A 16,280-nucleotide genomic window follows, 5' to 3' on the forward strand; every position below is an offset into this window, starting at 1 on the left:
GCTCCATCCCTGGGCCGCTGGGCAGAGCCGGGGGCGGGGGGGGGGCTCAGTTCCGCCCCCCACCCCCACCCCGCTCCCTGCACCCCACCACCACCCTGATTGTGACTCGTATTGTCATTTTCGGCGGAGACAGCCTGCAGACTATTGTACGGGAAGCCCTTGGGGACACTCAGAGTGAAAGAAAGCCTCGGTCTGTCTGCTGGCCCGGCCGGCGTCTGTGCCCGGCTGTTTAATAGTGGGCCATTCACCCAAGTGCAGCGTGCAGACCGGAGCTGTTTGCTCAGAACGAGCACAGCAGCATTTAATGTAAGTGCTTTTAAACGAGCAGACCCTTTGTCATCTGATAAATGCCAAAACCCAGGGAAGAAAGGGTCTCTAAGCACACGAAATCAGCATTGTCGCTCTGGGGCTGAGGGCTGCATAGGAGCTGGGCTCTGAAGGAACTTCAAGGACCCTGGGCTCTATTTTGACAGACTGGTTCAAGTTGGTTGGAGAAAAAAGCAAAATATTGTAAAGGTTTCGCTCTGTATTTTCCCATCCCGCTAGTAAGCAGACGCGGGCTTCGCTTGTGACCCTCTCTCCTCTGACCCCCTCTGAACACTGATCTTCAGACGCTGCGCCAATGCCTGTTCGTGGCCTCCGCCGGCCCCAGGGCACTCCGCAGCCCCGGAATGTCAGGGCAAGATAAGCGGATGCTGCACGCAGCGGCTCTCGCCCCCACCCCCGGCTCCCGGCCCAGGACCCGGCTCCAGTTCGCATTCTTGCACCGACCGCCTAAGCCCCAGCAGACGGCTGGGTGGGCTCAGCATAGCTGCACAGATAGGGCCGGAAATGGCTTGGCTGCTAGAACGCAAGGCACCCTCCTCGTCTGCTGTGCCCGCTGCTCAGAAGCCCCAGAGCCCCCACCTCACTGAGGGCAGCTGAGGGCTCGTCCCTCGCGCCCCCCACCGCCCCTGGTTGGCCAAAGGCCCCTCTCTCCACTCTTCAGCCTAACAGGTCCCCCAAGACATCCCCGAAAACCCAGCTGCAGAGTCTGCCAGTTCCCCAAAACCACCCCCTAAAATGCCGTGAGTGGGCTTCACCGAGAGTCTCTGCCTCCCAGGCTGCCCTTACAACACAGTGCGGCTCCCTGCTCCAGTCGGTGGGCCCAGTCTACCGTCACACACACACATCGGGACTCGGGGGCATCAAGGGAATATGAAATCACCTTCAGGGTCACTTCAGAAATGATGGCAATGACACACTCCCCCATAAATACCCTGATCTGGGCCGGCCCCCCGCGGGGCTGCAGGACGGGCACTTACTCGGTCTTTTGTCAGGCGACAGGTCTGACTGGGCTAGGCTGAAAGGGTCTTTAGGGGTGAGAAGCGGGAATCAAAGCAGCATTCATCAGATCACACAGAGTCGGAAAGAATATTTACCCATTGATCACGCAGGGCCCGTCCTTCTTCTGACAGTCCTTCCCCGAGAACCCAGGGGCGCAGGAGCACTCGTAGTGGCCGGAATCGAGGTTCACGCAGGTTCCATTGTGGGCGCAGGGGGTCGATGCGCAAGCCCGGACGTCTGGGATGGGGAGGGAAAAGCAGATTTTGTCACCCCCTCCTCCAGGGAAGGGGAGGGGGGCAGGCTGGAAGGAGAGCTTTCTGGTTGGGGGCAGGGACAGAGCCCTCCAGCTGGTCAAGGGGGGGGGGCCCAAGTGAGCTGCCTCGATGTCTGTGTTTGTGGCCACTGCCAATGGTCACCAAATGGGGTCCTGAGGAAGAGCGTGTAGTGACCCCCCAAAACTCTGCAGTGGGTAAGCAGCTCAGGGAGCCGAAGGGGCTCCCTTGGAGTAGGTCACGGGGACAGAAAGTCACGGCTGCTCACTGCTCCTCAACCCAGGACAGCTGTCCCCTTTTCCTGGCACCAGGTCACCTCTCCGGTCCAACAGCATGACCTTCACTGCAGACCCCTTCCCTCCCCCAAAACGGCGTGTGCCAGGCCAAGGATCCCCAGTGCCTGCCTCCCCCAGACAAATTTTCACGTCCAGCTTCTCCTGTTTTGGGGGGGTCCCTGCCATTCAGGGCAATCGTGCAGCCCAGCTGTTAGAAACACCAGCTGCCCTTCATACTTCCCCATCACAGAGGGGCGGGGGAGAAATCGAGACATGTGAAGACTCCTGTCGGGAACCAAGAAATCTGATTTCGCCCCAGCACTGCCTCCCCCTCCTGGTGGTCCCTCTTTCTGCGCTCAGGAGCTGAGCGGAGGGGCCTGGGATAAAAAGGCTCTATCTTTTGAAGGCAGCGAAATTGGAAGTATCTGAGTGCTCTCCCGTCCGTGTGGGTTTCCATAAGCACTGCTGCATTTCCGCCGCCTTTTTACACCTCCCGTCATGCACACTTCATTATGCGGGGCTCGGCAAGCCAGGGACAGCTGAACAAAGGGGCCTGGGTCAGGGGCTCTCTGCCAGTGGAGACCCCGGCACCCGGGCAAGGCCAGGTGGGACCTTTTCTAGGCCCGGCTCCAGCCAGCCTCAGGGTTCAGCTCATCCCCGCTCTGTGCCTCACTTTCCCCACTGACAAAAGGAGGGGCTCTCCCTGGTAGGGCTCTGTGGGGGGAGGGGGCACCTTCCAGCTTCGGTTTCCTACATTTGCGCTGCCCTGGTGCACCTGCCACATACGAAGCCAGGGCTAACCGGAGACGCAGCAAGTTAAGGTGGAGTGGGTGGGGGTCCCCGGTGCTGAGGCCGCATGTGTGCAGCTCTTTTTTTTCCTCTGTTTTAAGGAGACCTGCACCCTCGTGGAGGGAAGATGGCAATCCATCAGTAAGGAACAGCCTGAACACCATGCTGATGGCCTATCCGGAGCCCACGAGGCGTTCCCTGGGAGCCCGGCTTGGTATAAGGAAACATAAAGAGGATTTATCATTAGGGGAAGTTGCCGGCGCAGCTAGCAGAAGCCTCGGCCGCAGGCTCCCAGTCGTGTGCTCCCAGCAACCCCTCCCCGGGAATCTTAAATTTAAGCTAAAGAGCTGGCGACCGCCCCCTCCCCTCCCGGCAACGTCCGGCCCCACGAGCGGAGGGTGAGCCCACTCTTCCCAACTCCTGGGCCCCCAGCCCAAAAGTAGCGTAGATTAAGCACGGCAAGGAGAAAGCTGCCGGGGGTCTCTGCTGGGGCAGCAGCTGTGGCCCTGATGGCCCCAGAGACCCGGAGAAAGGGAGAGAGCCGCTAATGACCCGGAGGGCTGTTTCCTCCGGACCCAGCGTCCCAGGCTGAGAGGCTCTGTCAACCCAGTGAGGAGGGGACATTTTGTCTGGAAAACTCCATGGGCTGGGAGAGGGCAATCCTGAACCAGACACCAGAGAGGGTGGGCTCCAGGCTAAAAGCCCTGACCCCAAGAGGTGGCTTTTCTGGGATCCTGTGGGTCCCAAAGCAGCTCCGAGGGTGCCGGCTGAGGGGCCGCAGAGACGCTGGCCAGGGCATGAGTCAGCTGCGGGGCCTTTAACGAGCTAAGACAATGTGGTGGTGGGGGGGCGCTCGATTAGGCAAGTCCTGCTGCCCTGGCCATGGGGGGTAGGGGTGGGTGGTCAAAACTTCTCTTGCGTTTTCCTTAAGGGAGGGGATTAGGAACAGCCACAGCTGAGAATTACCCAGTTCCAGGGCTAGGAGAAGGGATTTTAGCTGGCTCCCCCCCCCCCCGCAGCGCCCTGACAGCTTCTTGTGTTCCTAAGCACAGCCTTTGACATCCTTGAGCCTCGATTTCCCTTTCGGTCGCACTCGTCCCTGCTAATGTTGAGGACCGAGGGACAGAGGCCCTGTGGCAGCTGCCCTGGGCTGCTGGGAGTTTTGTCGAGGACTCAGTTTGCCCCGGCTTCAGGGCAGGTTCTGCCAAATGCGAATGGACTCAGATGGACATTTTGCAGCCTAAAAATGCATGACAGCTAACTCTGAATTTGCTCAGGGTAGTGGAGGACAAAGATTGCATAAATTAATGAAATCAACAGATAACACCAATCTGCACTTTGACCACTTCTCAGCCCTCCCCGACCCCTAGCCTCCCCCTACACCTGACCACGGACGCCAGCCCTGTCCTGCCGGCCCTGACTCAGCTCCTGTTTCCCCCCAGCCCCCCCCCCCCGCCCCTTCGCTCACCACCCCCACCCCTTTGTTTGTTTGTTTGTTTGCCTGTTTTTGCAGCCTCCTGTGTGAATTTCTTGGAGGCTTAGCTCTGTGACCCGCTTGCCCAGTCCTTACCCCTCTGAGTTTTAGTGACCCAGACAGGTTACCGAGGCCTCTACCCTCCCAGCTTTGTGTGGCGTGTGCTTATGTTCTGACGCTATTCAACAGGCAGCTCTCTGCCGGCCCCCACAAAGTGACTTCCCTGGGTGCTGGTGCTGGCGGAGCAGAGGGGAGCAAAATTAAGTCCCTACCCGGGAGGAGGCTCTGGGCATCAGCAGGAAGTATACAGACACATCATTACCATACAGAGCCCTGGGTGTGTGCGGATAAGGCCGGAGGGGGAGGGGAGGCAGCCACGGACTAGGAGGAGGTGGCTGGGCGCCCAGGGCAGGGATGGGGTGGGGTGCCAACCTATGTCGCAGAGGTTCCCGTCCCAGCCGTCGTCACAAATGCACTGCCAGGGCTCCACACAGAGTCCGTTAACACAGCCGGGAAAGGTCACGCATTGGTCACACAGGGGACCCTGCCAGCCAGGCTGGCACCTGCAGGGGGGCGGAGGGCGGAGAAAGATGCGGACATATGAAGGGGGTCAGGAGTGGAAAGGGAGCTCAGGCTGCTTTCCTTGGGGCCAAGATCCCTCAGGGTGTCTGTACCAGGCCAGTGGGCCCCAGGAAGCAAGTACCAGTCACCTGAATGGAAAAGCGTCAACGGAGGACCGGACAGAGGGGTCCCTGAGAAACCAGGGGGGCATTGCGTCTTGCCGCAGTGGCCTGCAGTGGTCTCACCCTGCAAGGGGCTCTCCTAACACCCCCACTTCTGAGACAGCAGACAGGAGCCGTGGCTGTCCCCTGTCCCCTGCCCTCTTCTCCCCCTCGCTACCCCCCATCAGTCTCCTGCGGGGGCGAGGAAGACGTTTGCCGCAGCCAAGCCCCCCCCTTCCTGCCTGATACCACGACTCCCCAGGATTTGGCCCTGACCACCTATGAGCTGCCTCTGGGGAGCCACCCCATTACCTGCAAACATTGTCATCCTCGCAGAATCCATTTTGGGGGTGGCAGGCCGGGAAGCATTCAGCTCCTGAGGCACAAGAAAGGTTACACCATTCACCCTACTCACCCCAGAGGCCAAGGCAAAGCCCAACTTCTCCCCAGCAGCCCACGGCCTCCCCAGAGGGAGCCAAAGACCCTCTCCGGTCCTACCAGCCTAGCACACAGTAGGCACCTCACACCAGCTCACTCAGGGAAAAAAACATCTCTGCCATGTTCCTGGTTATGGAGTGACGGCAGTAAACCGCCTAGTTCCTAGGAGCAGGTCAGACACCCAATTCCACCCCCGACGCCCCCTCCCCCCAGATATGAAACCTCAAATGCTAAAAGCGGGGATAGGGAGACAGTAAACGGAAAGATTCCGACCCCTGGGCACTCAGCCAAGCCCTCACTTTGGCAAAGTGAGCCTAAAACGGGGAGCAGATTGAAGGTATTCAGTTTTGGAAAAGGCCATACAGGTTCACCTGGCAGCCTGGCAGGTATGGCATCAGGATTTTTCTTAAAGGTTAATCCCCGTTAAACCAGGCACCCAGGTCAAATTCCCCCAATTTCCCCTACCCCAGACTCTTCATGTTAAAAAGACGCAAGGGTTTTGCAAAACAGATTCTGCAATTCTGACACTATTTAGAGATTTGTGCCTACTGTGTGCATTCACTTCAACTAGCTCCCCAGCTTTCCAGACGCCCCTCCCCATCAGCTCTGGTGCAGTGGGGGCGGGGGGCACTGCGGGAAGGGGCAACTCTCTCACTGTCAGAGACAGATGGCCGCTGCAGACAGAAGTGTCGCAGCCCCTCACCGAGAGAAACGCCACGCAGGAGGGGCTCGCGCTGGGCTCCTCGTTGGGAATTTGGGGCTGCGACGGCAAAGCCACCCCCCACTGCCCCCACAGACCTGTTCCTGAACGCGCACGCAGCGACACCCCAAAGTTGCACCCCAGAGCATTTCCACACAGGGCTCCCGAGCATCACCTCGTTTCTCCATACCTCCTCTCTCCGCGCACCGACACCCCTGCGAGCGCCACTTCTGCGGGGCGGGAAGGGACTGGGGGGGGGGGTCCCCACACCTTCCCTGCCCCGGGACCACAGGGCCGGGCTTGGCATGCGAGGGTGGCGGGGAGGGCGAGGCAGCACCGTGAAGGGATTAGGGTTAGGCGGGACGGGCCGGAGTTGGGGCGCATGGGACGGGGCGCGCGGGACACCGGGCGGCCGGGGGGGCGTCGCGGGCTTCCCCAGAGGGGGCGCGAGCCAGGCCGCCGGGGGGCTCACCATGGACACTGTGGCCGAAGGCCAGCAGGAGCAAGAGGACGGGCAGGAGGGCTGCGGTCGCGGTCATCGCGGGGCGGCCGGGGTCGCGGTCCCGGGAGCGGCGCGGGCGCGGGTCCGGCTCCGGGCGCCGCGCTGGGCTTCTGGTTGCGGACGCGGAAGGGGGCGCGGGCGCGCGGCGAGGGGAAAGCCAGGGCTGCACCGGGCTGCGCGCTGCGCTCTCCGCCGCCGCCGCCGCCGAGCTGCCGCTGCCGCCGCGCGCGCCGCCCTTTTCGTACTGCCGCCCCCCCGCGGCCCCCGCCCCCCGCCCCCGCCTCCGCGCGCACGGGGCCGGCGCCGGCCAGTCCCGGTGACCCCCGCCCCTCGCGGGGCCGCCCCCCACCACTGCGGCGTCCCGGAAAGCCGCTCGCGCACACGGAGCGCTCTTGGCTAGACGGGCACAGGTACTCCGCGCACGTTGGGCACACGTTCTGTACACAGGACGGCCAGCGGGCGCGCACACACGGGCCCGCTTAGGACAAGTGGCAGGGGCCGAAGCGGGGCTGGGCCGCAGACCCCAGGAAGACACCAGCACGCGCTCAGAATACAGAAACACGCATAGAAGCACCAAAACACTTATCGCCAAGGTCCCGAGCACGCATGCCATGGTTCACACGGCCAGGAAAACACAAATGCACGCTCTAGAGACGCTCGCACCACATACGCACTCAGGAAAACACGGAGGACAAGCCTTATACCCCCTACCCCTGGCCGTAAAGACGCAGGAAAATGCAGACACACAGACACACACACAGTGAGCCAGACACGCCCTACACCGGCAGCACACACTGCAACGCAAACGCAGGTTATAGAAACAGTCGGGAAGCGCCACCGGCTCGGGCATAGGCACGCAGAGAGACCCGCGCGCACACAGTTATGAAACCCGGGGCCTCCTCCACCATGTGCCCACCCGGCGGCCACACAGAGGCACGCGCAGAGCCACGTGCACACCTGAACATGCGAATTCACGCGTAAACACACAGACACCCACTCACACACGGGCAGACGGGGTCAGGGCCTTAGTCATGCAGACACGTAAACCACAGACTCTTGCACACGTGTGTAGGGCCACACGTAGGTGATAGTTACAAGCACGCGGACCCAGTCCCCCAGACGCACAAATCACAAGCTCTTGGCGACACACTCATCAAAACACGAATGTGCTGTCGCCCAGCAAACACACAGGGACACATGTGGGCAAGCTCACAAGTCCGCTCACACTCACGCAGCTGCACGCCAAGCACCGGGCACATAGTCCGGACCCACTGGGAGGCCTCCAGAGGAATTGGTGAAAGGTGTTTAACTTTCTGGGGAAGGGTCCCAGGAGGTCATGACCTTTAGATGGTTCCTTTATAGATGCTTCATTGGCATAGATCAGCTTCGTATAGATCCCAGGTGCAGGGGACCTGGGTTGGATTCCCCCCTCTTCGTAGCCTCCCCTTTACCACAGTGAGGTGGGTGCGTGATCTCTGCCGCTTCGGTCGTGGGGTGGGAGGCCTTGGCCTTCAGACCATCTCCTGGGGCCCTGGCAGGTTTGGGGACATACTCTCCATCCTTAGGATGGGTGTGGGAAGTGAGGCCACGGGGAGTCCCCAGGCACAAGGGCCTTAAGGCCCTAAGTCTGTGCTCCCAAAGTAAGACAGCTGTGGAAGGGCACATGCCCTGGGGGGAGACCCTGGAGCTGGGCTGGGCAGACTCCACAGAGGCTGGAAGGGAGCCCCCACCCCCTTCCCCTTGTGGAAGGTGCCTCTTCCTTGGCGTTCTGTGCAGGAGACCCGGAAGGGGGTGGGGTGCGGTTGGGAATCGCTTGAGAGGCAGGCTGGAGGGAACAGTCGCCCACCCTGTACCCCTTCCTTTCCATTACCCCAGTCTCTTCCAGGGACTCTTCTCAAATGAAGAAACTGGAATTCGGAGTTGGAAGGTCTTTTGCCCAAGGCCCAGGGGGTTCCAATGAGAGTGGCGGGCAGGCCTGGCCTGGAGGTTCAACTGTCCACTGCATGGAGCTCGCCCCAGCTTCCCTGACCCCCCCTCCTTTCTCCCCTCCAAGGACCCTGACCTCAGCCTCCAAAATTATCCTACACAGCGGGCAGATTGGGAAGGGCTGGGTTCTCAGCCAGACTCTAAGGAGGGGCGGGGGATCTCTGGGCTGAGCGGCCCAGGGTGAGGGCCTCCTCCCAGACCAAGTCACGAGGTGCCGCCGTGTGGACTGCGGGGCACCACTGGGGCCCGCCACGGCCATCAAGTGCACCCTCATCTAGACCCCTCCCTTTCCCATCTCAGTCCCTTCCCACCGCTGCCCTCCCTAGTTCTGGAAAGGGAGGGAGGCCTGAGGAGGGCAGTCTCACCCAAGGGCATCCGTGTCCAAATGTCAGGGGCTTAGGCTGAAAGGGCAGTGTCTTGGCTGGCCGGCACCTGCTCGCTAATCCCTGCTCCACCCCTGCCTGCTGAGGGCCCTGGGCCAGTCACTTCCCCCTCAGAGCCCGGTTTCCTTGTCTATAAACCTGTCCCCAAAGGGAAGTTAGGTTTTCCTGCCCTTCCTCCAACAGCTGCCCCTGGGCCTCCATCCCAGCAGGCTAGAGAGACCTGGAGGTGGGGGCCGGTTCTGATCTGGCCTTCCTTAGAGCCCCCCGCAGCGCCGCGGCTGGGAGGAGGCTTTCTTGCGTTTCAAGACCTATAAGCCTGGGGCTTTCTGTTGGTTTCTGTTGGTCTCGGTAAAGTGTTTGTAAATTCAGGAGACTGGAGATTTCTTTTCAGCAGGCAGACAGTGAGAAAGGGTAGCTTAGGAGCAGTGGGGAGAGGGGAGGTTGGTGACTGTCACAAGCTTCAAGGCTGCACAGGAAACCTGAAAATGCCAAGCAGGTCCCTTGGGGAGAAGTCAGCACCGCCTGCTGTTTGCAAGCAGACCCTGAGGGCTGGAGGAGTCAGGACTACCCCCTCCCTCCTTTAGCTGTGCCCTCCTCCCCTCACCTCCCCTCCAAAAAAACACAGAGGGGCTCACAGGAGAGGCAAGCAGCCCCGCCCCCAGGAAACTGCGTGGCCCACTGGTTGGCAGAGCAGGGCTTAGCTTGCGGTCTACGCAGGTATCAGGGACAAAGCCTGCCCACCGTGGGGCTGGATTGCAACTCGGGGCCTGGGCTTCAGGCCAGGCTCCTTCCCTCTGCCAAGCTGAGTGGCTCTGCCTGCAGCCCCAGCCCTCTGCCCGGAGACATCGCTCCAGCCGGCAGCAAGGGAGCTGGTGAGGGGTGAAAGTTTTCTGAGGGAACTGAAGAAATGTTATCTCCAGACTGTTCCCTCCCCGGTCATTCTCCCCCCTTCCCCCTCAGCCTACACAGACCACTTGATTAAAGGCAGAATTGCTGATCAAGGAATCCCAGCAGGGTCCAGCTGGAGGGGCCTCCGAGACCAGCTAGCCCTGGGCCTGCACAGCGGAGGCAAGGCAGCCGGGGGGTTGGGGGGGGCTGCACCCCCAGCCTATCTTGACATCTGCTCTGCAGCCCCCTACAGTTGAGGATCTCTGAAACCCCAGGCTTTGTTTCTGTGCAGGTGGGGTTGTGGTGTTCGGAGGTCTCTGTACCCCAACTGGTCCAGTCCTAGAGGGACATTAATCGGTCAGGGAAACTGAGGCCCAGCAAAGACTCCCAGGTGCCTTGGTTCCCTCTATCCCCCTCCCTCCTCCGAGCACCAGGCCTTCTCCATCCTCCCTCTGAAAGAGGACACAGCTTCCCGCAGCCGTGACTGAGATGGAGCTCTTCCCGAAGAGACTGCTCATTCAACAAGGGAGGACCAGCGGTCAAAGCCTCGGCTCTCCTGGTTGGAGCCCTTGACCTGATCTGGACGCAGCAGGGCAGGGATCTCCCCACCACGCAGCCGCAGCCCGGGAGTCAGGGGGGTTACAGCCTCTCCCTGACTGTCCCCTTGGACTTCGATTCTGGCTTAGCGCCCCAGCAGAGGCCGTCTTACCGGGGCCTCCTTGAAGCTGGGCTGGGTCAGGACCGGGAGGCCCGTTTCAGAGCTGAGCAGGCGGAGGCCTGAAGATGCCGGGACAGTTGTGTGGCGTGCAGCTAACCAGGAGCAGAGCTGGGATCCGAACCTGGTGTTCTGGGAATCCGAGCCCCGGGCTCTCTGCTCAGCCAAGGGCAGTGGCAAGAGTGAGCAGGGCCGGGGGACAGTGGGAAGACCCGAAGGGCACCATTAGGGCCCTGCCCTCCCCTGGGCGGGTGGGGGCTGGGAGGGCTTCATCGCAAGTACCCAAGATGCCCAGCAGCCAGCTTCCCACTCTTTCCCCAAGCGAAAGTTCGCCTTTGAAGAGAGAAAGTCTCTTTTTTTCTGCCGAGGGGAGGGGGCCCGGGGGCGGAGGATGGAGGGAAAGGAGAGGCGCACCCGGGTACATTTAGGCTTGAGAACACGACGACGGCTTGGTTTCAAGTTCAATCAGAAAGCAGCCTCTTGAGGCTGAAGTGGCAGTGCGCTCAGCCCAGGGAGCGGGGAAGGGAAGGCAGCGGCTGAGGCCTCGTGGCGGGCCGGGAGAGGCGCGTGACGGCCGGGCCGGGGCTGCGGGCCTCGGGGCACGAGGGAGCCGGGGTGCACGTGGCCCAGCGGCGGGGGCACAGGGGGCCGGCCATGGGGTCGCACCTCTCCCCCGCAACCCCCCCCCCGCGCCTCGCTGCCCCATTGATGGGGGTGTGCAAAAATAGATTTTCTCGCTTCCTTTCTCGCCATTGCCATCGACGCGGATGCCACGTTCACAAGTCTAATTGTCCACGTCATCAATCAAATTCTCCTCTTAAAGGGCGCCACTGAGTCATGCTGTGTGCGTGGGGAGCTCGTGGGGTCTCCAGAGGGGTTAGGAACAGCTCCCCGCCCCGCCCCCACACCTCATCGGGGAAACTCCCCCCCCAACCTGGGAGGGAGGGGATCACAACCAGAGGGAAAAGGAGTCTTTTCATCCCTTCGCCTGTCGATGCAGGCTTGGGCAGAAAGTACATTCATTCTTCATTCATCAGAAATTCCCAGAAGTTAATTTGCCATAGAGCGGAGGCTCACCTCTTTAGATGTGGTCTCGTCCACTGAGCACCGGCTGAGCTCCTACTGTGTGTGTGGGGCAGACTTGGGTGGGGGGTGTTCATTGAGGGAGCCCGGGGTGGCCCCTCACCTCCAAGGGTTGGGGGATTGATTGCGTAGAGACCTCTGAGGTGTAGGCCTGTCAAGGGAGGGAGGTGAGCCAAGGGCGTGCGGCTGCGTGGGAAGGGAGACTGAGCACTTCCTGGAGGATGGGGGTCCTGGGACTGAGTGATCAGAGATGTGTAGGAGGCCCCCAGGGTGTGCCATCATGGGGGGACCTCTGTATGCACGTTCGCACACTGAGATGCTCACGGCGTGGGCTGTTGGTTGTGGCTGGAGCAGAGTTAGGCTGGGGAAGGAGGGTTACAAAACTTTCAGCATTTTGGATATAAAGCCCTCTTAACTGTTGGTGAATAGTCCGCAGCCTCTCTCACCTTGGCAAACAATCTGGGGACCAAGGGTCTCCCTTTTCTCATACCAGGGTCGACTCACGAACACGCCTTGCCGAGACTTGTGTTGAGGCTTGGGCCCTGGGCCAAGCTGCTCCCACTCACCCCTGCCGTGCCTGCCGACCCACCTTCCCGGGAGGGCGCGGCTAACCAGGCCCATCAGAGGCACCGACCAAGTGCCCCGAAGAAGCAGAAATAGGAGAAATCATTTTCTCAAGCCCTGAGCCGCTGGAAGGAGGACCCCCATCCTAGCCCCAGCTTACAGGTCTTTAGGGGGACCATAGCTGGATCGCGACCTCTCCATCTCTGTTGTCTGGGCCTAGGAAAAGAGAGCTGTTCATCGTGGCACGGCCTGGCGTACCTGTCAAGTTTAGAGATGTGAAAACACACAGCTCTCGAGGAATTTAAGATGTTCCCGTACTCTATTTATTCTCTTATTTGTAAGAAGGCATTAGCATTTTCATTCAATTATATTAAAAAATGTTTTCCCCCTCGCTACTACATGCCAAGCACTAGGGATCACTTGCAAAGAAAGGCACCGTCTCGTGCCCAGGTGGGGCTCTGGGACGGGCAGGTGGGCGGTCAGAGGGCCTTATGTTCCGTCCTCTTTCCCCTTGTCCCCCAAGGCCTCCCCTCCCACCCTGTCCTCCCAGCTCCCACCCGCCCAAGCCCCCAGCCCACCTGCCATGGGTCCTGGTCCAGGACTGGACACCAGTGAGCCCCTGGCCTCGTCCCAGCCACTCCCGGCATCGCCATCGCCTCGGACACATCTTCCCACCTGGTGTTAATGGATCTCGCACGTGCGTCTGACGTCGGCAGGGCCGGGGCGCCTTTCCCAGCCCTCTGCCCCTCCGCCAGGGCTGCGGCGCTGCCCACGAGGTGTTTGTGGAATAAGTGAATTAATGAATAAATGAAAAAGGCACAAAGTGTTCTCTGAGGGTTACCATGGGCCCCTCCGAGACATCCTGTGTCCTAGCAACTGGCCGAGGCCAGGTGGCCCTCTCTCGCCAGCGCCCTCCGGCCACCTCTGATCTCTGGGCTCCAGGGGCTGCTGACTCCCCACACTGGGCTTCCTGAGGGGAGGGGGGCTCTAAGGTTGCAGTGGCGTCCCTGCCTTGTCCTCTCCCCACCGGGGCCTCTTAGTTCTTTGACTAGGAATGTAGAATGTGGGGAGCAGCTGCATGGAGACCACAGCCAGCACCCCCACTGTTACCCGCCCCCCTGCCCACCTCCCCCAGCGCCTGGCTCCTCTGCGTGCACTCCGAGAGCCTGTTCCTATGGTGACGCTCCGCGCCTCCAGAGGCCCTACCTAGCTACTCGCAGCCAAGCTTCAGCTAGGGATGGGGGGGGCAGGGGACATCTGGCCCTAGCTGACCCCAGCGCCCCCCACCCAACACACATGGGGTTGCTTGGTGCCCAAACTCAAGTTTGGTCTTTCACAATGAGCCTTAATTTGATCCCTGCCCACAAACGTTTGTCCCTCCTCCTTCTCCATCTGTAAGGGACCCTATTAGCCACAGAGCTTGATGCTGGGGTCCAGAGAGGCTGAGCAATTCTCTGTAGGTCACACAGCAAGGCACTGGCAAAGCAGAACGAGACTGTGGAAGCCGGGTGCCCTGCCACACGACCGTAAGAGCTGACAGGGAACAGTGCTCTGAGGAGCCCCCAGGTCTGACCAGAGAGCCCACAGACTCAACGCAGAGAACAAATCATGTCACTAGAAGGGGTTTCCAGCTGGGACTGAGGGAGTGCCCCTCCGTTTACTGCCTCAGCAACAGTGGAATTTGGGTAAACAAGACTGCTTCCTGGGGCTGGGCACATTCTCTCCCCACCTCCCCTCTCCTTCCTTCTTCTTCCCCACCCTGGCCTCGCCCTGCTCAGCCACATGCATGATGGAGTCCAGCTCTCTCGGCCTTTGTTACCCAGAACTGGTGCCAGGGGGTGGGGGCAGCCCCACTGCCTCAGAACGTCGGCCCCGAAGCCTCTCCAACATGCCCTTCTCCATCTGCCCTGCTCAGGCCTCCTTGAGAGCCACCAGGGGCCCCACAGGAGCCCAACATCTGGCCTCTCCTCCCTCGGTCTTGCCCCTGTCCGTGGGCACACATGCCCCAAGTCCTGGGGGGTCGTACCTCTCCGCTGGCTCTCCCATCCACTCCTGTACCCCCATCCTAGCCACCACCACCCTGGTCCAAGCCACCAGACTTTGTCACCAAAGGCCACATCTGGGCCTTCCTACTTGCTGGAGTCTGCAGGACGGGAGTCAGAGAGAGGTGTTCTAAATGCATAGTCCAGAGCATGGGCCTACTTTAACTCTTCACAGAAGGAAGGTAGAGAGGAGAAAAGGAGGAATGGGACAGGAAGGAAAGAAGAAAAGGAGAGGGGAGGGAGGAAGGGAGGGAGGGAAGAAGGAAGGAAGGAAGGAAGGAAGGAAGGAAGGAAGGAAGGAAGGAAGGAAGGAAGGAAGGGGGGAAGGGAAGGAAGGAAGGAGGAAGGAAGTGGCAAAAGAGGACTAGAACTGGGGAAATCAAGGGCAGAATAGTGAGAAGAACGAGTGGTCACAAGGTCGAGTCTTGCCTTTTCCAAACCCCTTTCAGCTCTCCCAGGGCTGTGCGCTCAGAATTAGGCACACGGCGGGTTCTCATTAAGTATTTGTGGAACTGAATTGCACCATCTTATCAAGGAATCGATGAGGAAGCATTTGGCAGGAGCGGGGGCACCTTGGGGATCAGAAATGGTCTTTCAAAGCCTGGGGAGCCCCTCTTTCCGGCAAAGATTTCCTCCAGCCTGTAGATGAGTTTCTTTTCAACACCTTTCCCCTGCCTCTCTCAGATGGACCAATTATTTCTGATTGTATTTTACTTCACTCTGCCTTTTCCTCCACGAGCAGCGGGCAGCAGCCTCTGCCGTCTGCGGCCAGCCACGGGCCCCATCGATCCGTGCAAGCTGTGCAGGGGGCCGGACGCCGGGCTCACCCCGCCCGCTCCTCCCCGCTGCCTGGGGAGGGTGGGGAACGATCTTGGGTGCGTTTTCTCTGTACTCCCTCTGCACCGGGGCAGGGGGTCAGGCAGCAGGAGGGGGAAGGGGCACGGGGGTGAAGGGGGGAGGCTGGGGAACCGCTTCAGGCTCCCTGGGCCATGGCTCGTTCCCTTTGGGGCTGCGCCCCCTGCGTGGAGGTGAGACCCTGCCCGGCACTGGCCCGTGATAGGAGCTCCAGGGCTGGTGCTGCCGCAGCTCTGAAACCAGGGCACTGAGGAGGCCGCAGGGCGCGGACACCCGCGAGCTGGAAAGGCCGCTCGGGTTCCTGAAGCACGGCCCTCAGCCCCACCTGCCCCAGGCTTTGCTGCGTCCTGATCCAGCGCCTCCAGTCCGTCCGTGCCTGGGGATCCGTGCCCAGTCTCTTCCCTGCTTGACAGCGCCCGTTAACAAGGAGAACACGAACCCCACGGTAGGGATGGGGAGGCCCCGGGATTCAGGCAGGGTCCCAGCAGGAAACAGATGGCACACACGAGGTGGTTAATTTGGGGAGGGTTTAATAAAGGGCTATTTACAGAGCTGTGGGCAGGGTGTGAGGACGCTGGAGGGGTAGCAGCAGGCAGTCACCCTGGGGGCCTACGAGGTGAGGGGGCGCCATCCCGATTGGAAGCCAGGAGTGCTGGTGGAGGGGGCGGTGGCTGAGGTCACTCTGGTCCACGGCCACCCCTCCTGTCCTCTCCATGTGCTGGGAGCAGAGGGCATAGAACCAGCTGCTGTAGATGCCCGGGTGGGCATCCGGGGGCACATAGCAGGGCTAGAAGGACAACAGAAAAGGAGCCCACGCAACCCAGAGCATCACCGAACCCAATCACCTCCATCTTGGTCGGGGAAACTGAGGCTGAAATCCTTCAGGGCAGAGCTCTGAAGCTGGGTCTCCTGGCTGGGGATCTCGTGCCCCTGGCCCTCACTGACCTGGGAGCAGTGCCCAGCTGAAGGACCCTCCCGGGCCATGATGGCAGGGAACAGCCCTAGCCACCCCAGGCGCTGAGCCCCACACTTGGCCAGCGGGTGGAGACGTCCACAAGAGCTCCATGTGAGCAGAATCCCTGCTGCGGGCTGGGTAATGGGTGTCAGGATTTGGATAGGACCCTGGGTGATCCAGACCTCAGTTTCCCCACTTGACTTTCCTGGGCTGTGCACACATCCTGCTGCCTGGGTTAGGGCCTGTGGCCTCAGGGGCCGGGATGGGTGCAGGAGCCGCGGACCAGGTGGAGAGGGGCGAGGGGATGGGAA

The 16,280-nt window shown here is 60.9% G+C and overlaps 1 protein-coding gene across 2 annotated transcripts in view; it reads right to left on the bottom strand.

The window, feature by feature from the left end:
* LOC103673529 (protein delta homolog 1) overlaps positions 1-6,535 on the bottom strand; it is an 8,776-nt gene extending 2,241 nt beyond the window's left edge. For both annotated transcript variants that reach the window (XM_040641263.1, XM_040641262.1), the window contains exons 1-4: positions 6,469-6,535; positions 5,171-5,234; positions 4,569-4,699; positions 1,422-1,563 (exon numbers count right to left, since the gene is read on the bottom strand). In XM_040641263.1, the coding sequence (XP_040497197.1) occupies positions 1,422-1,563; positions 4,569-4,699; positions 5,171-5,234; positions 6,469-6,535 (404 nt within the window). The remainder of the gene's footprint in view (positions 1-1,421; positions 1,564-4,568; positions 4,700-5,170; positions 5,235-6,468) is intronic.
* Between the last annotated feature and the right edge of the window lie 9,745 nt (positions 6,536-16,280).

Source organism: Ursus maritimus, unplaced genomic scaffold (assembly GCF_017311325.1).
Source record: "Ursus maritimus isolate PB19 unplaced genomic scaffold, ASM1731132v1 scaffold_25, whole genome shotgun sequence".
NCBI lineage: Eukaryota > Metazoa > Chordata > Mammalia > Carnivora > Ursidae > Ursus > Ursus maritimus.